At 40.3% G+C, this 25,178-nt stretch overlaps 1 protein-coding gene across 2 annotated transcripts in view; it reads right to left on the reverse strand.

Moving 5' to 3' along the window:
* kiaa0586 (KIAA0586 ortholog) overlaps positions 1–25,178 on the reverse strand; it is a 379,886-nt gene that overhangs the window by 154,154 nt on the left and 200,554 nt on the right. For both annotated transcript variants that reach the window (XM_052029700.1, XM_052029708.1), the window contains 3 exons: positions 15,424–15,687; positions 2,782–2,968; positions 829–1,032 (listed from right to left, as the gene is read on the reverse strand). In XM_052029700.1, the coding sequence (XP_051885660.1) occupies positions 829–1,032; positions 2,782–2,968; positions 15,424–15,687 (655 nt within the window). The remainder of the gene's footprint in view (positions 1–828; positions 1,033–2,781; positions 2,969–15,423; positions 15,688–25,178) is intronic.

Here is a 25,178-nt window from a genome sequence, read left to right on the forward strand (position 1 = left end):
CAGAAAGACCAGACGATGATCAAACATGCCAGTGTTTACCCACATTTGAAAAGTAACTTTAGTTGAAAATGCACATGAAAAAGGAATTATGTCAACAGAGACCAAATCCATGGCTGTATTGTTACTGCTTTAAATCTTCAATGCAAGATAATTGTCACAATAAAAGGATTTCCGATAAAATGTTTTAAATTCCACATTGAAACATAACATTGATTGATCTGATTCTTTAAAAAGAATTGTGCTGTAATAATGTTAACATTTAAAGTAAAAAACATCAATAAACCACCTGCTCATCAGAAGCCTGAACTCCCTGACCAATAAAAATACATTTCTAAAAAAATCTCCTCCAGTGCTGCTTTCAATTAATTCCTGAATCCCCTTTTATCTTTTTTTTACCCTATTCAGCACATTCTGTCCCTGACATAAAATATGAGTTGATCTAATTAATTTATATTTCTTGTTCCAAATCCATCCCCCCCCCCCCCCCCCCCATTATGCCTCTTTTAATTATTAATGAAATCTACATTAACAGTGCTGGTCCCAAATCAAACTCAAGCAAGAGACCAAGACCTAAGTATAATTCATTCATTTTCTGGCTCCTAACATTTATTGATTAGTTTAATACATTCCTCTCTTAGATTCAATAAAGCAACAGTTTGGCATTTTATAATTTATCATCATTTTTCTCTTTTTAATATATCTGAGGGGTATATGTACACACAGGCAATCACTTCTAGTAAGAATGAAGAAGGTAGCATAATGTTATTCTAGATTTTAACATTTTGAAATGGTTATCTAGAAAAGGTCATTGTTTAATTTTGAACATACCTAGGGCAATCGCCATTGGGACAAGATGCCCTTCAACTGGGCCTGAAATGATGGACCCAGATGTTATCTGATGAGATGGACTAAAAAGATATTTGTCATTCTGAAAATGTGGAGCAGAAAGAGGCTGCTGCCTTACTGGGGGACTTAAGTCTGACTTGAGTGCAGAGGGAATAGTTTGTGTTCTCGCAGATTTCACCTTGACACCTATTAAAATAAGAACAAAACAGTTATGAGACGTCTGCAATAATTTCATTGCACTAGTTTAAAGAATTTCTAATGAGGGTTGTGGGTGTTCATTCATTAAACCTTTGAGTCTATCATTCCAAAAATTTTTTTTTTGAATACTTGAAGCGCTGTGTCCCAGAGGATCCTATGTGCAGTTTCACACTAAGCAAAATATTAGCATTTCAAGCACAATCATATATGAAGCCTAACTGCTTGTAGTCATATTTAATGTTTCCTATTTTTCCAGTTAATTACTTTCATGACTGAAGGTTTGAACTCTCATTTGAGAATTTCACTACTATTTTCATTTATTCCTGGAGCATCATGGGACAAATTGTACTGAAAGCCAGCAGGTCCTAAGCTGATCATGGATCAGAAAGTCATGTAATTGTTTGGCCAAACACGCAAGTCTGAGATATCCTGAGGTCAGTAGATGACATGGCTCTTTCACTGGAATCAACACAGAGCACACTGATGGAACGGTGAAGAAAGCTAACATCAGAATGACAACTCCAGTCATTCAATTGGAATCAGTGACTGTATGGTAAAAAGCAAGGGAAGGTGTGAAGTGAAGTATTTTAATTATTTTACACTATTTTAAATGTTTTCAATTACATTGCCATATTAATTACATCTTTTAAAGTTTAAATAAATTTAATTTTTAAGCTATTTAAGATTTAATGTCTGCCTGGCAGGATGTTTGGAGGCAGGGGCTCAGGATACGATACCTGAGACTCTCACACTGCTTGGAGTCTGTCCACCTTTTCAAATGGAGGGTCAATTTTTTTAGCTTTCTATATCCAGAAAATCTAAGCATGGGTGGGCAGGTGGCGAGTCTGGGCAGTAGGCTGGTTCAGGATGATCCAGTCCATTTCACTTGGAAACAAACATAGAAAAGGTTACAGTTCCAAACAGTTACAATGAGCATGGTATGCTGAACTGTTTTTGCTGATAGCTCTACTAATGAGTTGCTACACAATCTAGGAAAGTCTTATAATAATCTGTTCCAGACTTCTTTCAACAGCTTACTTCTGGTGAGTTTCTAAGTGCATTACTTTGTTGTTCAACATATAAATACATAAATGCAATTTCTTGTTGTTATTGGTAGAAGTCTGATTTTTGGCCCTGCACTTTCTTCCAACCATAAAATGACAAGAAACATCTTGACTGATACCTTTGCACTGCAATGTTTTGCTTATTCTTCCTTTCCTTCGTGCTTTTTGACAACAGATTTCAGTTTACAAAAATTCTCAAGAAGTACAACCCAAGCATACATAATTTATGCAAAATGAACTTTACTGCAGTAGATTACAGCAATAGATGAAGCTCAGCAACATTTGGAAAGCTCGTATCCATTCGTGTTTCCCTTGAAGTGAACTTGGTAATTTTTTTCCCCCAGAACATAAATATATACATGATTAGGAATAAAATGAATACATTATTGCAGACATCCTCATGTACTTCCAAGCCATTCATTGTTGCTGTAATTAAACACATCTGGTAATGACCTACTTAATGGTAAATCAGCATCATTATCGTCTCTTCATTTAATTAAATGCAGATTCAAATTGGAGTGAGAATCAGAATAAAATGTGCAAGTCCTGCCTGAATGATTAAACAAAACCAGATTTGCGAGACATTTCCTAAAGCCACATAGCAGAACAAATCTGAGAAATAACGTAAGTGGTAAAACATCAAACATAATTTAAATTAAAACAAATTACTCACCCTTAGTATTCTCAATTATTTTAGGCCTCTGAGTTTTGGATTTAGGTATTGGAGAGTTCACCCTTAAATATGGCCCTTTTTTGTATGTACTGCGATGCCCCTGATAAAGTGCCTTTCCATATACTTTTCTTAGGTAATCTTCACCTTGTAATTCTGGGGTAGTTAAAATAATCCCATCCACAGATATCTGTATTAGAAAATACAAAATTAGCTTTATGCACGTTTGTCAGTTTTAAGGGTTAGTTATTCACAAAAATCATAAGCAATTATCTGTCCAGCCCCTCGCCAGTATTTCTAGAAATGTGTGTCTGAGTGTGTGCAAATGCGCACATAGGACATGGGTGGGTCAACTCAGTATGTAGGGGCAGATCACCTATTGAATTTATGTCTTCAAATTACATAGATGTTTTTCTCTGCAACTATCATGAATAATGTTGGCTACTCACCAACCTACAGATAAATTATCATGAGGAAGCAGGATAATTACCAGCTCCTTCACCCTCTACTAGCTGCATCAAAGGTAGGGGAAATAGACATAAGAAGGGCAGCAGTTGTAGGACACAGGAACAATTAGATGTTTGGTTGTAAGGCGAAGATGAGACCATCACTCCCTCCACAAACTCCTTCAAATGCTGTTTTTTTGGTTCTGCTGGACCAAGTGCAAATATTAGTGTTGATGCAGTTAGAAAATGTCAGCCCTCTGGAAATACCCCTTTGAAGTTTCAAAACTTTCCCTTATCACAGTGCTCTCCCCACGCCTTCCTCTCTCTGCAACTTCAAAGATACCTTTTCCACTCATTTTTCTAGTTCTGATGAAGGATCACCTGACCTGCTCAGTATTTCCAGCACTTTCTGTTTTCATCCTTTCAATCATTTACTTCTTCGATCATCATTCTATTATTATCCCTTCAATCACTAGCTATCTATATTGGTGTGAAGGAAGGGGCCGACTGCAGGATATCAAAGTTTGCTATGACACAAAAATAGGTGGGAGGGCATGCTGTGATGAGGATATCTGGACTCTGCTACAGGATATGTAGGTTAAGTGAGTGGACAAAAATGTGGCAAATGGAGTTTGACGTCAGAAATCATGTACTCTGGTAAGAAGAATCAAAAGGCAGACAGTTATGTAACTGAAGAGATTGCAAATCAGTGGAGTACAAATGGATCTAGGTGTTCTTATGTATGAAACACAAGTTAGCATGCAGGTGCAGTAAGTAATTAAGAAGGCAAAGGGCATATTGTCCTTTATAGGCGAGGACAATAGTAAAGAAATATTGTTACAACTGGAAAGGGTATTGGTGAGGCTGCACTTGGAGTACTGGGAACGGTTTTGGTCTTCTTATTTAATAAAAGATATACTAGCAATGGAGACAGTCTAGAAGAGAATCACTAGGTTCACTATGTTAATTTCTGGAATGAGAGGATTGTCCAATGGCTAAAAAGTTAAACCATTTGCTTTTAGAAAAATAAGGAGTGAACTTATTGAAACATATGAGATCCTATGGGGGCATGCCAAGGTAGTTGTTGAGATGTTTCCACTAGTGGGAGAATCCTAAACAAGGGGACATAGTTCCAAGATAAGGGGGCAGTTATTTGAAATGGAGGAGTGCAGGAATTTCTTATCACAGATCGTGATAAATTTCTGGAATTCTCTTCTCTAGTGGGTTGTGGTGACTAGAACACTGGAGGTATTTAAGGAGGAGGTTGATAAATTTTGAAAGATTGGCAAATGAGGGCTATGCAGAACTAGCAGAAGAGGAGTTATGAAATGAGGCAGATTATCCATGATCATATTGAATGGCAGGATAGGCTTGAGCTGACTGTTGGCCTTCTCCTGCTCCTATCTTCTGAAGATCCTACATTTATTTTGGATAGCATAAAAATACAATGTTCCAAAGCAGGTTAAAATGGAAATTCCATCTCAATCTACGCCTTTGTATCAATGTCATCCTTCAGAAAAATTCTCTATTTTTACATCACACTCTTTAGCCTAACATGTTAGCTGATGTTTACATTAAATATTTGCATTAGAACATAGAACATTACAGTACAGTACAGGCCCTTCAGCCCACGATGTTTTGCCGACATTTTATCCTGCTCTAAGATCTATACACTTACCTGTAGCTGTGATACTTTTCTGTTATTGTTTTTACCCTGTACTACCTCAATGCACTGGGTAAAGAATTGATCTGTACGAACGGTATGCAAGACAAGTTCTTCACTGTACCTCAGTACAAGTGACAATAATAAACGAATACCCTCCCACATAGCCCTCCATTTTTCTATAATTCATTTGGCTAGCTAAGAGACTCTTAAATGTCCCTAATGTATCTGCCTCCACAACCTCTGCCAGCAGTGCATTCCACGCAACCACCACTCTGTGTAAAAAAAAAACTTGCCTCTGACAACCCCCCCCTACCTTCCTCCAATCACCTTAAAATTATGCCCCCTCATGTTAGCCATTTTCACCCTAGGAAAAAGTCTCTGACTGCCCACTTGATTTATGCCTCTTATCATTTTGTACACCTCTATCAAGTCAGCTGTGATCAAGTTTTATTGATCAATGTAAAGACTCCTTCTACCACATTTGGGCATTTATATATATTCTGTGGTATTCAATTAAATAGTGTCCTATTGCGTGTGCACTGTATTCACACAAGGGACTATCCAAAACGTTGATTTGTATGAAGTGTTCATCTGGAGTGAGTGTTTACAGCTCTTAGTCTATTCAGCCTGACTACTGGTTTCCTACCATGGTCACATCCAGCATAGGGAAAGAGTTCTTTTAGTGTTATTGCAGGAACTGGACAGAGTGTCTTCAGTACCTCCATTGCACTCCCACTCCCATGTTGATAGTTTTGATCCTCTTATTTAATAAAAGATATTTTAACAATGGAGTGGAAAGACCAGACCGGTATGCAATATTCCACCTGTGGCCTCACATGGATCCCATGTAATTCCAGGAATATATCTGTAATTTTGTACTCAAATCCTCTTGCAATAAAGGCCATTTCATTTGCCTTCCAGTGATTTGTGTACAAGGACAGGCAAGACACTCTCACTCAAAAAATACTCTACTTATAAAATGGATAACCTCATACTTTTCCTACTACTGATGTCAGAGTAACTGCTCTGTGATTCCTCATTTTCTCTCTTTCTCCTTTCTGAAATAGTGGGGGTTACTTGCCACCTTCCAAACTTTGGGAACCATTCCAGAACCCATGGAATTTTGGAAAAGACAATCAATGATTCCACCATTCCCATTGCCACACCTTTCAAAACCTCTAGATGCAGATCATCACTTCCTGGGCACTTATTAGCTTTATGTCCCATTAACTTATCCAATTGTTTTGTTTACTGGTTATTCTCTCTAAACATGTTATTTTCTACTATTTCTGGGTGGCATTTTTGTTCCATGAAGCTGATGCAAACTTTGTTTAATTTTGCTGCCATTTCAGTATTCCCCAATATCCTGTCTTAGTCCATAAGGACCCACATTGACTCCTTTTTACATATCTACAGAAACCTTTACCACCCATTCTTATGTTTCTTACTAGATTACTCTCAACATTCTACTTTCCTTTTTCTTATCAAAGACTTCATATTACAGAACTAAATTCTAAAATTTCCTTCATCATCAGGCTTACTACTTAGGCAATATTTTAAGCCTTTTCTTTTGATCTAATTGTATACTTAACTTCTCTTATTAGCCATGATTAGTCTACTTTTCCTGTTGAGTTTTTTGTGCCTTAAGGAGATATGTATTTGTTGTAAACTATATACTTTTTCCTTAAGCGCTAGCCATTGCATGTAATCTACCAGAGCCAATTCACACTTCAAGTGTTTGGAGTTTGTTTTGTTTAGATTTATGACTCTGGTTTTGGATTGAATTAAATCACTTTCAAACTTTATATAAGATTTTATCATAATATGACTACTCTTCAAGAAGGGCCCCTTTACTACAAGATTACTAATTAATCACTTCTCAGTGGACAATATGAGACTTGCTAATCTGTCAGTTTTGATGTAGATTGAGGTTGCTCCTGATTAGTGTATTACTGTTGCTACGTCCACTTCTAATTTTCTGATATTCACTATATTATCAACAATTCCATTTCTGTCCTTTGTTTTTTTCTTAGCTGCTCCTAAGCTGGTTCTACTTCTTGATTATTTGAACAAAGATCTTTTCCACTGCCTTTATACTATCCTTTATGACGGGGCTACCATCTCTATTTTACCATTTTGCCTATCTCTATAAAAGTTATATATTTTGAAATATTTAATTTCCAACTTTTGGTCTTTTTACAACCACATTTCCACATTTTGGTGCAAAGCTTTAACTGCAGTGCCAGTTATTGAGTTCAGTAGGTCCCAGCTCAGTTCAAGTGAAGATCATTCCAACAATATGGGATAATGATTTCAAGTTGCTCAGAATTACCGCACTTGTCATAGTACATGCCCCAGAAGATTGCAGTTCTCCTGTCTGATCTGTTTGTCTCAATTAGATATACACCCAGACCAATTTCTAATATTTTTTTCCAAATCCCCATTATCTGTACTAAATATTTAATAACTCTTTACAGAATAAAATGTTAATATCAACTAAATACTTCCAAAATCTTCAAATAAACTATAGCAAAGATGAATGCTCCTCAATTCTCATCAGGATGTGCAAATCTAAGATTTTTTTTCTGCAATTGATATGTTTAAAATCTTTTACAAAATGAAAAGTTTAACAAATTTCAAGTTTTGGAAAACATCATTATAGGCTTAGCGGCCTTTGTCCAGTCTGAATGTGAACCTTGGCTGAGTGCAGTGTCAGAGTGTCATACAGTGCAGAAACAGGCCCTTCAGCCCACCATATTCACGTTGGCCATCAATCACCATCTGCACTAATCCCATTTTTCCTCTCGAATCCATCCCTTTCTCCCTACCCACCCATCTGCACTAGAAGGCAATTTACAGTGGTCAATTAACTTATCAACTAGCACAACTTATTAAACTGATTTCAGTTGACAGCAAAGGGTGAATTTTAACATTCCAATACACCAAGGGTAGTGGATAATGGGGTAGTTCAAATCCAAATGTTCCTTTTCCAAAACTTGAAACTTTTGGATTTTTAACCATTGTATTTTTTTTTAAACACAATCCATGCATTAACACACTTCCAAGTTTTTCAGCCAATTAAGTTGAGCAGGCTAGATGTCTGACTCAGGACTCAATTTCAGAACATAGAACATAACAGCACAGTACAGGCCCTTCAGCCCACAATGTTGTGCCGACATTTTATCCTGCTCTAATATCTATCTAAACCTTCCCTCCCACATAGCCTTCCATTTCTCTATCATTCATGTGGCTATCTAAGAGTTTCTTAACTGTCCCTAATGTATCTGCCCCCACAACCTCTGCCAGCAGTGTGTTCCATGCACCCACCACTCCCTGTGTAAAAAAACTTACCTCTGACATCCCCCTTATATCTTCCTCCAATCACCTTATATTTATACCCCCTCATGTTAGCCATTTTCACCCTGGGAAAAAGTCTCTGACTGTCCACTCGATCTATGCCTCTTATCATCTTGTACACCTCTATCAAGTCACCTCTCATGCTCCTTCTCTCCAAAGAGAAAAGCCCTAGCTCACTCAACCTATCCTGATAAGACGTGCTCTCCAATCCAGGTAGCATCCTGGTAAATCTCCTCTGCACCCTCTCTAAAGCTTCCACACCCTTCCTATAATGAGGCGACCAGAACGGAACACAATACTCCAAGTGTGGTCTAACCAGAGTTCTACGTGGCAGCTCTTGAACTCAATACCCCGACTAATGAAGGCCAACACACCGTATACCTTCTTAACAACCCTATCGACCTGCGCAGCAACCTTGAGGGATCTATGGACGTGGACCCCAAGATCCCTTTGTTCCTCCACACTGCTAAGGGTCCTGCCATTAACCTTGTATTCTGCCTTCAGATTTGATCTCCAGAAGTGTATCACTTCACACTTTTCTGGGTTGAACTCCATCTGCCATTTCTCAGCCCATCTGCATTCTATCAATGTCTTGCTGTAATCTACAGCAATCTTCTACACTATCCACAACATCACCAACCTTTGTATCATCAGCAAACTTACTAACCCACCCTTCCACATCCTCATCCAAGTCATTTATCAAAATCACAAAGAGCAGGGGTCTCAGAACAGACCCCTGCAGAACACTGCTGGTCCACTATTTAAAGGGACATTCCAAATGCCAATTGATAGATTCTGGAGTTTACTGCTGGGCAGTTTTAGAATACTAAATTTGTGCAAATGAGCCAACTGTCCTCAGATTTAGTGCTCCATCTGCGAAGACTTGTGAGATTTTACGGAGCCATAATTGGTCAGAATGTCTGACCACTGACTGGTGGCTATGACTATAACTGGATGTTTATCTGAGTTTCAGCACAGAGGGCCATTTTGGTGGGGCACTCACTGATCGCTGAGTAGCTGACCTTCACTCCATATATTTATCAAGCCAGTCCCTTGCCATATTACCACATTCCCACTGGAGCTCAGCATATCATCATAATTTTCTGATCTTCCTATCTCTAGGATAGCTTCCATTCCCACCAGTCCAGTCAGTGTGGACACTTATCAATGTACTTGACAATGGAAAAGATGTGGAGCTCATTGTCCTATTCTTTGGCAACTATTATTTGGTCCTTTAATAATTACTATGATGCTTTCTGCTAATTCCAGTTACATTGGATTCTACCACTGATTTTGGTTGCTTTAATCGTATGCTTGTACATACTGACGCTATAAGCTGTACTGAGATTGTTATTAAAATAAACCATCATTTTCATTTTCCTAGTTACTTACAACCTGGTATTGTACATAACAACATGGAGAACAAAGTTTCACAATGAACAATTTTAACTCTTCCTTCTTCCTTAGTTGTAATATTTAGTTATTCAGAAGGAATAAATCTGGTCATGATGACTGCTGTTTATTACTGTGTATAGTGTTATAGATGAATTTTAACAATAAATAAACTCTCTTGAATAAACTCATATGACACACAGCCTAAGAAGATGGGAACATTGAAATGGGTGTATGCCATTCAATTGCTAAGGCCTCTTCTACTATGCAATAAGATGACGACTGATCTGAGTCTTTATTCCATGTGCCTTTTCCCCATATCCCCATAAATATTTGATTAACAAGTACCTACTAATTTTAGATTTAAAATTAATAATTGACCAAGTGTCAATTAATATTTGTGGAAAAGTTCCAAATTTCTACCACAATCTTCGGTCCTAAAAGACCAGGACTTTCCAGTTGGTGAAAATAGTTTCTATGCACCTCCTAATACCCTGAAAATTTCAATCAAGTCATTGCTTAATCAGTGAATGGTTTGGAGTATGAAAAAATCATTTACATGAACCTCATTTTTTATTAACTCAACCAGTGTGCAAGTATTCTAATCAAAGACAACTAGACTTTCATTTATTTAAATATTGCTAAAAATAGAGCAAGACAGTGCATGATAGGGGGTTAAATGAGATAGCAAAAGCAAGCATGTAAATTTTAATGGGTGTCAGGGTCAATATCAAGTTTCAATGACATATGCATGAAGTAATACTATCTTCAAAACAATCCCTAATATGGGTTTGATTTATACTGAAAGTGATTTGCAATATCTGAATTGGTTTAAATATTCAGAACTTCTGAGATAACATACCAGATACTAGGGGAGAGACAGGGAAGCTACAGGAAGGGCCAAAAATAACTGAATAACCAAAATATGACAAGACTAAGGATATAGAGCATTAAGCCAACAAAACAAGAAAAGGCAGCTTGATTGGGATTCTGTGATATTCCTGTCTATTTTTCAGGTCTGTGTGCCTACCCCAGGGAAGTGTAAATTGGGGAGATATACTTTGTCCTTAAGTGGGCACAAACAATTTCATTGCTGCCTCTTAATGCCTTGGAACACGGTTGAGGATATGCCTTTGTACCTTTCTTTTCTCCACACTGCAAATCTCATCCAAAAGCAGTTTGTATTAGTGAACAACCTTGTACCATAAAAGAAATCACAAGGTTTTTGAAGTGTCCTTTACTACATGCCTAGCTATGTGATTTAATTTTCTCAACTTTACTTTTGTTTTCTTTTTGCCGCTGTGGTTGCTGTTACAATGGTGTTTGTGAAGGATAATCATCTTGTCTTGCTTAAACATTGATGATGCCTGTGTCCTGCTTTAAATGCAGCTTAAGCTGACAGCAAGAGATGAAGGAACTGCTTGCATTGCAGTTATAATTACCTAGACATTAGCCAGCAAGATTGGCAGGTCAGATAACGTAGCCCAATATTTCTTGCTCATAAGAGGAAGACGCTGACTAGTGAGTCCAAGAAAACATGACTGCAGAAGTGGGATGCAGGAGCATGCTTACACAATCCTGGATTCAGTGCCAAAGATCAGGAAAAGTGAGTGCAATGGCACATTCCGGGTTTCTTACTCTTGTCCTCTTAACTCTATTCCATTACGTCACTACTCACACCAACTCATCTTGCAGCTATACTGATCCCTGTCAATACAATTGGTCAGTCCATCTTGTGCAGAAACTGCTGAGATTCAACCTGATCTTAATGTAGTGTTATGCCACTTCCTCATAGTCATGGGCAACAAATGTTCTTCATTCTTACATTCAACACATAGCATTACTTTCATTCACAGAACTCTTCTTTCCTTCTTGCCATGAGAAGAAAAAGCAAAATATCAATGAACCAAAGGTACTTCCCACCATTTTGCAATTAGTTCGATGTGATGAAATGATCTGTACAGATGGCATGCAAAACAAAGTTTTTCACTGTATCTCAGTACATGTGACAATAATAAACAAATTTACCAATTTACTCCTAGAGATAATCAACATGTTGGAAGGCACAGATTTTAGAGATAGGGCTCTCATGGGTTCTTGGCTAAATAATTTATTGTCACCAAGTCACATTCGTTCAGCACTCATCCTTGTGAACTTGAAGTCAGCAGTAGGTGAAAAATGATTACGTGCACAATGATAACAAACATTCTTACTTCAACAATCTGATTCTCCTAGAGGGCTTTCACGCAGCAAGACAACAATACCGGTTCTTCAGAGCAGATTTCTGAATCTGAGAGTGCTCCACCTACTTTCATAAATTCAAAATTTGATAGGTCCAGTAAGATAGAAATGGGTTGCAACTTGCGACTTGCACTTCATAAGTCAGCAAGACCAGATGCTGAAGACAGGGAAAGCAACATAAATTCTGTACTGGAAGGAACAGTATTGAACAAGCTCTGCTTAGCAGAACACAGATGGTGGACCCCTGGGGCATCAATGAACAGGATGCTACTGGAGCAGCAGCTAATATTCTGGATGTTTTGGCAGATGTGGCTGTAACATTGTGCATGCTTGCAAAGATGTAAAAGGATACCATGAAGGTATGACTCTATAATGACGCCTTCATCCTTGGAAAGTGTGGTCACCTGCTGGGGCATCAAACAATGGAGTAAAATGAGAGTATGGAGGCTTTCACTGGGACCTTTGTATCATGACAGTCAAGGAGGCCACTTTGAAAAGGATACATCATGCCCTAATCTTGCTTGACCATCCCTCCAATGATCTGCAGCCAAAGTGCTCAGCAGATCAATGTGAGCAGAGGGCCATGAAAGGGATGATGGTGGGAAGGGTGATGGAAGTAGGGGTTGTGATAAGAGAGCTGCTTCACTCCTCAATTGCAAAACCTGCTGCTGCATAGATTTGGAAGAAGTCTTTGGCAGAGGTATCAGCATTTAAAAATCCAAAAGTCATCAGCCAATAGTATATCAGCAATTTCAAAAGGCATGTGAACAGCCTGCCTGTACCTCTTCTGAGGCCACAGAAATTATAGGACTTCAAAGAAGATAACAGATAAAACTTTGCAGTGTTAGAAATACACCTGGGTATTTCACACAATATTTGAGTGTTGTATTTCTGTTATTTTGACAGAAAATCATTTAGTGACTATTTTTTAGTCCTAGACATTTTTTGATGACTTGCAAGTGGCCCTTTTACATGTAGAACACTGTTACATGGGTTGACAATGGAACTGTTCAAAATATTCATGGCAGTTTGCAGGACTAGTTTATGATGTAGGGAAGTGGCCGGTGATGTAGATTTGGCATTTGGATATCGAATGGCTGACTCATAGGGAAACAAGAGGTTATTCCAGATATCTTGGCCAGTGTTGTGACCTGCTTTTCTTGCATTGCCCACATAAATGTCCTCCTCCTTCTCATCATTTAAATAAAAGCTCTGTGCTCTACAGATTGCACCTCCAATATTTGCTGCTCCACGGTTCTGGAGATTGCATCACATCATAGCCATTCTGTGGGACAGTAGCTGGCATTTACTGAAGGGCATCTGTACATCTGTGAGAACACCATAGTGCATATTCAGCATGCCAATGGCTTGCTCATAAATATTTTTATATATCAAATAGGTTTTGATATACCATGCATGGGCCTAAGTAGTTATATTCCTCAACAGTGACATAAGCCACATTTTAATTTTGAACTTCACCCCACCTCATCCCCATGAAACCATGCCAGCCTGGAGGAGTGATCAGGGAAGTGGACTATTACAGAACGAGACATAATGCCAGCTGCACAGAAACCTTGATGACCTTTTTGTGGTTGCATTCTCTCTGCGTTTTGACAGAGTGGAAACCCATGCATTTCACCAGCTCTTCTGGGTGACCTGGGGACACATTGATCGCCATGTCTACATTGACACCATCCATTTGTAGGAAGACAACCAGAGCTGCAGCTCAAGAGCCTGCTCGTACTGGCTGGCCCCAACACTGTCAATGGTATGTCAGTTATGTTTAAAGACTAGCAATCCAGGAGTGCAACAATTGATTTGAAGATGCGAGTTTGTCCCACCATATCAGTTGGGGAATTTAAATTCAAGAAGCCAAATTAATCTAATTGGAACATACTTTCAATAATAGTGAGTATGAGACTGAAAAACTGTTGTAAAAATGTCTGGTTTACAAAGCCATAGCATTCTTATCTGGTTTAGAATGTATTCAACTCCAGACCCACAGCAAAGTGCTAACTCGGCTACTATCTGAAGTGGTCTAGCACACCACTCAGTTGTACCAATCAGTTAATATAAGGTAGATTCATCCAGAAAAAAAACATTATCTGACAAGTAGATCCTGCAAAGATTTCCTCACTAACAAGTGAGAACTTGTGCCAAAAGTGGGAGAGGTTTTCCATCTAGTAGTCTAGTAAAAGCTGACTTAATCATGATCTCACCTTTGTTTCGACCAGTGTCGCTGCCTTCTTCATCACCTTCCCTTACTACCTCCTGTCACACTAGCAAGACAGACCCATCAGACTTGGCAGCACAGGTGCACTGGGAGTTATTTGGACAGGCCTGGACTCTGTACCCATGATATTATAACTTCCTATTTGTTAGTTAATTATCTAGCATCATGCATGATTAGATGTGACAAGACCATAAAACTTTGATGTGATTTGAGGCTCCACTTCCTTTACTAAGGTGGAACCCAATATGCAAGTGCAAAAAAAGACTACTGTTTACAACCATTTTAACATAAGAACATAAGAAATAGGAGCAGGAGTAGGCCATCTGGCCTGTCGAGCCTGCTCCACCATTCAATAAGATCGTGGCTGATCTGGCTGTGGCCTCAGATCCACCTAGCTGCCTTTTCCCCATAACCCTTAGTTCCCCTACTATTCAAAAATCTATCTAACTGTGTCTTGAATATATTTAATGAGGTAGCCTCTACTCTTTCCCTACATAAATACTCTGGCTACACAAGCAGGTCAGAGACTGGGTAATCTGTCGCAAATGATTCCTCTCCCCTCCTCACTCTTTCAAATCTTTTCTGCCATTTATAAAGCACAAGTAGAGAACAGAGTGGAATAGTATCTGTTTGCCTGCCTATAACTCCAATGATACATATCGACACTATCCAGAATGTAGTAACCCATCTGACTGATACCCCATTCTCCACATGGCAGAAACTCATCAAAGCTCCCTTGATAACTTGCATCCTCTACCACACAGAAAGACAAAGGCAGCAGGCACATGGAGACATCACCTATTCCAAGGACCCCTCCAAGTCAAGCTGGTAACTGGGTGCGTAATTTGTGTGCCTTGCTTCAGGCAGAAACCCCCCCCAGTAAAACTTGAGGTTGAACTTCAAAACTCTTCATAATATTGCACATAATAAGTTGTTAACCTGTTAAATTTTTTAACTAGCAGCTTTGAGAGGTGGCTGCTTGCATGTAGTAATCCATGCTCATATTAAATTTGGAAGTTATTCTGGCATTTTTTGTGCATTTATCTTCCAATCCAAATCCACATTGAGGAGAGTGCCAGGTGAGTAGAAAGGGAGCAGATAGCAGATTATCAAAGTTTTACTGCACATGTCTTAAAACCACTAATGAAACCAGTTGCAATAAGGCAAATGATTCATATGACTGGACTACATTATATTTCTATGCATTGATTCAGGTAAAAAAAAAATTAAACCAGGTCTTTAGATTATATTTTCTTAACACAATGGTATAACATTTAAAAAGAATTTCTCATAATTGTTACAACGTTCACCTTTGACTTCTGTTCTTTCTGCTGCAATGACTGTGTGGTAGCCATGTTTCTCCGATTTCTATTTCCATAGCCCTCTTCGAATTGCTTCCGCACTGATCTTGCTGTGCTTATGGATCTGTCTGTCATTGACTCTGGTTTATTTTGCGTTTTATCCTTTACATCTTTGTTAAATTTGATGGTCTTGACATCATATCCTTTTCTTGTAAAATTCAGTTCCTGTTGTTTTGACTTACTTTGAAGATAATTCTTCCTTGCAATTTCACCCTAAATGAGAAATTTAATATTTCTGCATAAGAGCTGGTATATTTTTGGAATAAACGTTAGGACAGAAAAATGATAAGTATTTCAATTTTATTTCTGATATGCATTTTCCACTTTTTATGAATCATTATTTATTGGTCACCCAAGGCCATACTCAAGCAAGTACTGTTGGAGCAGAGAGGTGGGATTATACTCAACTTCTTCATTCTCTATCTTCAAGGCATTTTATCAGTACACAAACCTGTTGAAATTTAGGATGGGGAAATCCCTTCATGACAGTCATAAAAACAGCCATAAAGACTGATCAGCAAAAAACTGTGTGTCGCAATTATGTCTGTTAATGCATTTGTGGTTATGTATTAATAAGCATTATGCATTGTGGTTATGCATACAAATGGATTAATAATGGTTAATGCATTTGTGACGACTGTTACGTATGGTTCTGTATATATCCCACCAACTTATTCTTACTGAGAGATATTTGTTAAATGAAATTGAAGGAATAATTCAAAAGTCTTCTGGGTTTCTGCCCAAATAAAACAGTTCACAATTCACCAAAGTATCCATTGGACTGCCCACCAGTTTGTCAAGTCCATGCACAATCAGAAATACAAAACCGTTATGATTAAATTGCTCAATGTGACGATGTAACATATGACTAAGCATTTATCCAGTGGAAACAGTGTATAGTTCTAACGGCTGTAAAAGCAAATAACCCAAGAAATATTCTTAAAACAAGTAAGGCTAGAAAGATTAAAAATACCACCCCAGCCAAAGCCAAATTAATTGTGCCGTAAGAAGCTTACTTATCTTGCAGCATGATACTAACATCAGCAGAAAATATATTTGGAAAAAAATAAATAGCAGTATATCAATGTTAACATCTAATTAAAATTAGTTTCAATTAAGAATTAGTGAGAACCTAACATCAGAATTCCCAATAACTTGTAATCAACTGTATATGAACAGGTAGTCATAGAAAGATCCAAAAGCAAATGAGTTCATGAACATAACGTAACGTAAACCAGAAAATATATATGATATTTTAGTACATACACAGCATGGCCCAATTCTTGAAAATGAAACTCCAGATTAATATTTTATTTCTATGCTACACTACAACAAAAATAATTGTTTTAACAAATGCAAATAAATTTGCTTTAAGTTCTTAACAAAGCCTTGAATTTTTTTGAGTTAGTCTATAATTACTAATAATTGAGCGATGCACTGATCCTAGCCTTGAGCCTTGGAAGTGTTTGTAATCAATAGTAAGTGTCTGAAAAGTATAACTACACATTATGGTGCTCCAGAGGCCTCTCTGCCAAGAAGAAATGAGAAACTGTCTGACCTACAGTGACTACACTCCAAAAACAAAGTTGCCCAAAACACAGATCAGAATCAGAATCAAGTTTATTATCACTAACTTGCATGTGGAGATTTGTTGTTTTGTGGCACTTTGCATTACTACACACTTAGTTGCTGAGCTTCAAGACATCATTGACTCGTTCACCAAAGCAGACAAGAGGATGGGCCTTTTACTTAACATGGCAGGTTAATTGGCCACTATAAATTGCCCCAAGTGTGGACGTAAGTAGTCGAATCCAGGGGTAGTTAATGCGAAGGTGGGGAGAATATAATGGGGTTGGTGTAGGAATAGTGTAAATGGGTGTCTTACGGTCAGTGTGAAAGATTCTTTACCATCAATGTTGCCCTTGAATAATAAAGGTTTACGGCTAGACCCTAGACCAGTTCCCATGCCTTAGAAAGCACACATCAAAGATGAAAATTCACCATTGCCTTCAATGCATCACCAGGCTATGTTTGAGGTGCACACAAAAACCCTGAGGAAGCAGCAGAAGAGTATCAATACACAAACTGACCACCAGCCCACCCCTTCACACCCCTCTTGCCCCATATGTGGAAGAGTCTGCGTTTCTCGCATTGGTCTCACTGGCCGTGCCAGAAGCCACAAACTGGGGTGGAAATAAATCATCCTTCATCCCAGAGGTTGCCTTAGAGAGGGGACACCAAGTCCAGAAGCAAGTCTTATGGATTTGTGCTGGAGAAAAGAGGTTCTGGTGTGAACAGTTAAAAGGTCTTAGGATGGATGTCATGGGGAAGATCTCATGCCCTTGAGTTCAAAAATCACTCAATTAGTTTATGACAGTGTTTAATGGAGACTCCCTTTGTTATGGAAGAAGTCTTAGAGAAGCTTGTGTATGGGCGACTGATGTTTCTTTTGAGGAAGGTAGCTAAGAAGGTGATGAAGGCAGAGAAAGAGACATGGTTTACATGAATTGTAGACAGGCTTTTGACAAGGTCCCACATGGTAGAATGGTCCAGAAGGTTAAGGCACAAAGGATCCAAGCATGCTGACAAACTGTATCTAAAATTGGCTTGGTGATAAGAGGCAGAGGGTAGTGATGGATGTTTTTTTTAATGACTGGAAGTCTGTAACAAGTGGTATACCGCAGGGCTTGGTGCTGGGGCCTTTATTATATATATCTGTAATACATATAAATGACTTGGATAGAATGTAGATGGTATGAGGAGGAAGTCTGCAGATGATACGAAAACCTTCGGAGTCGTAGATAGAAAAGAAAGTTGTCCAAGGATACAGCAGGACTTAGGTCAGCTGGAAAGTTAGGTTGAGCAGTCGCAGACTGAATTTAATCCAGATAAGTGTGAGGTAATGCATTTTGGGGAGTTAAGTTCTGATTGGACATATACAGTAAATGGCAGGAAGTGTTGATGTACAGAGGGACCTTGGGATGCATGTCTGCAGCTCCCTAAAGGGGTGATACAGGATACAGGATAATAGGGTAATGAAAAAGATATTTGCCATGCTTAACGCTTTACAGTGCCAGCGACCCGGGTTCAATTCCCACCGCTGTCTGTAAGGAGCTTGTACGTTCTCCCCATGTCTGCGTGGGTTTCCTCCGGGTGCTCCGGTTTCCTCCCACATTCCAAAGACGTATGGGTTAGGAAGTTGTGGGCATGCTATGTTGGCACCGGAAACATGGCGACACTTGCGGGCTGCCCCCAGAATACTCTACACAAAAGAGGCATTTCACTGTGTGTTTCGATGTACATGTGACTAATAAAGATATTTTATCTTATAGAGTGAGGCATAGAGTATAAGAGTTGGGACGTCATGTTGCAACTATACAAAATATTGGTTGGACTGCACTTTGCATGTTGTGTACAGTTCTGGTTGCCTCACTGCAGCAAGGATGTGATAAGAATAGAAAGAGAGTGCAGAAGAGATTCACCAGGATGTTTCCAGGAATGGAGGGCTGAAGTTATAAGGAGATATTGTACTAGCTGGGTTTATTCTCGTTGGGATGTCAGAGGCTGAAGGGTGACCTTATAGAGATTTATAAAATTATGAGGGGCATTGATAGGATAGATTGTCAGAATCTTTTCCCAGGGCAGGGGAGTTCAGAACTAGAGGGCACAGGTTTAAGATCAGAGAGAAGAAACTTAAAGGAGATCTGAGTACATTTTTCACACCGAAGGTGATGGTTATCTGTAACAAGCTGCCAGAAGAGGCGGTGGAGGCAGATACAATTACAACATTTAAAAGGCCATTGGACAGGTGCTTGAATAGGAAAGGCATAGAGGGATAAGGGCCCAATGTGGGCAAATGAGATTAGTGTAGAAAAACATCATGGTCAGTGTGGATGAAGTGGGCTGAAGGGGCCTGTTTCTGTGCTATAAGTTCTATAATTCTATATAACAGGGTATTTTGATTAAAACTATCCTTTTACTGAGCACACTATTCTCATTTGTCTACTTAAGATGATAATGTATTACAGGGTGATATAATCATCTCAAGGCATCTGAATTCTGTTTCTGGTGCAAGAAAAAAGGAGACCAATTCTGTTGGATCCTAAGCCCAGTGATCCACAGTGGTGTTTACCAAGTAGCTGTGAATTTCTGTCATAAGAGATGCAGAACAAACATCAAGCTGGCAATTCACCCAGCTAATCATTAACATGGTCTGGATCCTCAAAGGAATTCATAGCAGAATCTTTTGGTGAGGTTAGTCATAAAACTGAAGGCACACTCTGGTTTATGACATCCAGGAAGCTTGAGCACAGCTGTATCAAAGGCTGGAACTGAACTGATCTGAGCTTGTCACAGCTTGTCAATTAAAGTTAGGCAAGTTCGGAAAAGGGACATATATCTTTTTGTCTTCATCAGAACACGTTGTTACTAAAAATTCCAACAACAGCTGCCTAAAAAAAATCCATAAAAATGTAACTGCAACACACAACTGCAGTCTCTTACTGAACAAACAGCCACGACAATCTGTAGAACACATTGAAAACCTATTAATTCACGGAATGCACTGTTGCTTCCAGGTGCTTTCTGACATTTTGAAGTCTGCTCCATGAAATTCAATCACACTAGAAAATGTATTCTAAGGTAGTGACGTTTGAGAGATCTGCGCCAATGTCTCAATGCAGATGCAATCAGAATAAAGCTACACTTATACATCTTAAAGGAGAGGTAATCACAGATAAGTCGCTACATAGTTTTGGGAGAACTCACTTCAGCATTGCTGAACCAAACATGGGACTGGGAACTCCAATTCTCAGTCACATTAGAAATGCCAGGTGAAATTGAGAGGTGTGAGATTTGCCTAGGAAGTCATTGAGATCAAGATCTAGAGGTGGCTAATGGGATTAACACCAGGATGGGAGCCTAGGACCTTGATGCAGTGACCTCACAGACTGTCTATATGTACGCTGGCTTTGACAAAGTCCATCCACCAGCAATTAGATCAATACTCTTTCACATTGCTCCATGCAACACACTTCCCACATTCATCCAACAACAATTTCCAGCAATCCTACCAACAGCCATATACCACGTCACACACACACAACACATTCACCGCTTCGGAGAGACAAGAGACTGCAGATGCTGGAATCTGGAGGAAAAAAACAAACTGGAGGAACTCAGGGGGTCAAGCAGCATCTGTGGAGGCAAAGAGGTGGTCGACGTTTCAGATTGTTACCCTGCATCAAGTCTGAGAATAACCAGTAGAAAGAGTTGAGAGGGAAGGGCTGGTAGGTAATAGGTGGAACCAGGTGAGGTGGGGGATGATGGCAGATGGACTCAGGTGGGAGAGGAGGAGTTACGAGACAGAGGCTGGTGGGTGATAAGTGGAAACAGATAAGGAAAAAAAAACAAAAACAACAGGCAGGTGGAGCCAAGTAGGTGGAGGGGAGGGGTAAGTTAGAGACAGAGCCTAGAAGGTGATGTTTGTTTTCAGCTACATTCACCACTCCAACACCCACACCCACATCTTTATCTCATAGCTAACATATATTCCATCACATCAGGTAAAACATACGGAGACGTACAATGTATTCTGCAACATATTTCCTTCTCTTAAGCAGAACTGGAAAAGCACCTAGCTGAAGCTGAAACATGGAGACACAAGAGATGCTGGAATCTGGAGCAACACACACAACAACAAAGCACTGGAGGAACTCAGCAGGTCAGGCTGCATCTACGGAAAGAAATAAACAGTCAACGTTACAGGTTGAGACCCTTCATCAGGACTGGAGAGGAAGAGGGCAGAAGACAGAATAAGGAGGTCAGGGGAGGGGGAGGAGCACACACAGGCAGGTGATAGGCGAGTCCAGGTGAGGGGGGAAGGTAGGAGGGTGGGGGAGGGGGGAGATGCAAGAAGCTGAGAAGTGATAGGTAGAAGAGGCAAAGGACTGAAGAAGAAGAAATCTGGTAGGAGGGGGCAGTGGACCATGGAATAAAGGGAAGGAGGTGGAGAATAGATCGGCAGGTCATGAGGGCGGGGGAAGGGGAAAGAGGGCGGAGGGGCCAGAGGAATGAGGGAAGACAAAGGAGGAGAAAGGGAACAAAAAAGGGGGGAGAAGAGGAGCGGGGTTACCGGAATTCAGAAAAATGGATGTTGAGGCCATTTTGGAGACTACTAAGATGGAATACGAGGTGTTGTTTCTCCAACCTACATCTGGCCTGAACGTGGCAGCAGAGGAGGCCGTGGATAGACATGTCAGTATGGGAGTGGGATGTGGAATTGAAGTGGATGGCCACCGGGAAGTCCTGGCTGTTGCGGCGGATGGAACAAAGGTGCTCCATGAAGCGGTCACCCAATCTGCATCAGGTCTCACCAATGTAGAGGAGGCCGCACTGGGAGCAGCAGATGCAATAAATGACACCCTTGGATTCACAGGTGAAGCGCTGCCTCACCTGGAAGGACTGTCTAGGGCCCTGAATGGTGGTGAGGGAGGAGGTGTAAGGACAGGTGTAGCACTTAGTGCAATTGCAGGGATAAGTGCCAGGAGGGTCATCTGTGGGGAGGGACGAGAGGACAAGGGAGTCGTGGAGAGAGCGATCCCTATAGAAAACGGGGGGTGGGATGGGGAGGGGAAGATGTGCCTAGTAGTGGGATCCCGTTGGAGGTGGCGGAAGTTGCGGAGAATTATATGTTTGATGCGGTGACTCGTAGGGTGGTAGGTGAGGACTAGGGGAACCCTATTCTCTCGCCCTCATGACCTGCCTGTCTATTCCCCACCTCATTCCCTTTATTCCATGGTCCACTGCCCTCTCCTACCGGATTCCTCCGTCTTCAGCCCTTTGCCTCTTTTACCTATCACCTCTCAGCTTCTTACATCTCCTCCTTCCCCCTACCTTCCCCATCTCACCTGGACTCACCTATCACCTGGACTCACCTATCACCTGCATGCATGTGCCTCTCCCCCTCCCTCAACTTTATTCTGGCTTCCGCCTTCTTCCTTTCCAGTCCTGATGAAGGGTCTCAACCTGAAATGTCGACTGTTTATTTCTCTCCATACATGCTACCTGACCTGCTGAGTTCCTCCAGCACTTTTTGTGCGTGTTGAAGCCAATTATTGAAAGTAATGTACAATAATTTTATTTCTTATTTAATACTGCATATCTCTTAGTTATACATATTGCTTACAAAGTTCAGATCATTAAAATTTTATGGCATTTTCCCTTTAATGGTCAAGTCCTCAATGATTATGTCATTAACTATGTTACTCTTTCAAGATGCTGGCAACAACTCTTTGCCAGCAACAGACGTACTGACTGTAGGAGTTCTCTATTTGTGATAGTCTGAGGTAACTTAATTCAGAAATGATTAAGAGTATCTGCATGTGCTTGCACTGCGAGGAGCATTTATTTTAATGTAAAGTTAAATGATTGGTTTCCATTCACAATAATGTGATGATTCTTGGGAACTTGCCCTTATGAATGGACAAAATCAACACGGTACAAAAAAGCAAACTATTTTCCTGGATTCAGTCTCAATTACAGAGAATGTAACTTATAACTAAAAGATATGTATGAATTTTGATTTTCCAAAATGGCATTTACTGTGTTTAAATTAATCCAAGTCTGGAACTTCTGCACACATGTAATCAAGCTTTTTTTAAATTCATTCAAGGGATGTGGGTTTTGCAGGCTGAGCCAGCATTTAATTGCCCATCCCTAATTGCCCTTGAGAAGGTGGTGGGGTGAGCTGCCTTCTTGAACTGATGAAATCCTTGAGGTGTGGGTATACCCACAATGCTGTCTGGGAGGGAATTCCAGGATTTTAGCTTAGTGATGGTGAGGGAACAGCAATATATTTCCTCGTCAGGAAGGTGTGTGGCTTCGAGGTCAACTTCCAGGTGGTGGTGTTCCCATGCTTTTCCTGCCCTTGTCCTTCTAACTGGTAGAGGTCACAGGTTTGGAAGGTGCTGTCTAAGGAGTCTTGGTGAGTTGCTGCAGTGCATCCTGCAGATGTTAGAAACTGCTGCTACCATGTGTCGGTGATGAAGTGAATGATTGGTTGTGGAGGGGGTGCCTATGAAATGGGCTGCTATATTTTGTCTGGTGTTGAGCTTCTTGAATGCTGTTGAAACTGCACTCATTCTGGTAAGTATTCCTTCACACTCCTGACTTGAGCATGGTAGATGGTGGACACTCTTTGGGGAGTTAGGTGGCAAGTCACTCACCACAGGATTCCTAGCCCCTGACCTGCTCTTGTAGCCACATTTGTGTATGTGGCTCCACCAGTTTAGTCTCTGGTCAATGGTAACCCCCAGGAATATTGATAGTGGGGATTCAGAGATCGTAATACAACTGAAAGCCAGGGGGTGATAGCTGGAGTTTTTCTTGTTGGATATCATCATTGCATGGCACTTGTGTGGCACAAGTGTTACTTGCTACCCAGGCTTGGATATTGTCCAGGTCTTGCTGCATTTGGCTGTGGACCGCTTCATTATCTGAGAAGTCATGAATGGTCCTGACCACTGTGCAATCATCAGTGAACATCCCCACTTCTGAGCTTATGATTGAAGGAAGGTCATTGATAAAGCAATTGAAGATGGTTGAGACTAGGACACTACCCTGAGGAAGTCATGAGCTTACCAAACAACACCAGACACCAACTCATTCTATAAGCTCCACTGCTGGACACCACCAACCGCCCCACCCCCCCCACCCTGCCCCCTACGCCCATGCTGAGAATTGGCTCTCAAATCTCCTGACAAGTTAGACAAGGTACAGAATCCACAATCCCACTGATTTCAATGGAAATTGTAAGATTGAGGAGAATAAAGAAGGTGTTTCCTTTGTTTAATTAAATGTGTTAATTAGGGGGGACATTGAATCAGGAGAAGTAGAGTCAGTATGGATAGAACTGAGGAACTGTAAGGGCAAAAAGACCCTAATGGGTGTTATCTACAAGCCTCCGAACGGTGGCGTGGATATTGGGTGCAAGCTGAATAGTGAGTTAATGTTGGTATGTGGCAAGGGTAATGTCACAGTAGTTATGGGGGATTTCAATATGCAAGTGGACTGGGAAAATCAGGCTGGTACTGGACCCCAGGAAAGGGAGTTTATAGAGTGCCTCTGGGATGCATTCTTGGAGCAGCTGGTACGAGAGCCGACCAGGGAGAGGGCTATTCTGAATTTAGTGCTGTGTAATGAGCAGGATTTGATAAGAGAACGCGAAGTAAAGGAGCCATTGGGAGGTAGTGACCATAACATGATAAGTTTTTATCTGCAATTGGAGAGGGAAAAGGGCAAATCAGAAGGGTCAATTTTGCAGTTGAACAAAGGAGACTATGGAGCCATGAGGGAGGAGCTGGCTAAAGTTAACTGGGCGGGCATCCTAGCAGAATTGTCAGTGGAACAGCAATGGCAGGTATTCTTGGGAATAATGCACAAGGTGCAGGATCAGTTTATTCCCCAGAGAAGGAAAGACTCAAAGAGGGGGAAGGGGCCACCGTGGCTGACAAAGGAAGTCAGAGATAGCATTGTGTTAAAAAAGGAAGAAGTATGGCAGAGCCAAGCTGAATGGGAAGATAGAAGATTGGGAAATTTTTAAGGTGCAGCAGAATTTAACTAAAAAGGTAATTCCGGAAGAAAAAATGAGGTACGAAGGCAAGCTAGCCAGGAATATTAAGGAGGATAGCAGAAGCTTTTTTAGG

The sequence above is a fragment of the Pristis pectinata genome, chromosome 1 (assembly GCF_009764475.1).
Source record: "Pristis pectinata isolate sPriPec2 chromosome 1, sPriPec2.1.pri, whole genome shotgun sequence".
NCBI classification, from domain to species: domain Eukaryota; kingdom Metazoa; phylum Chordata; class Chondrichthyes; order Rhinopristiformes; family Pristidae; genus Pristis; species Pristis pectinata.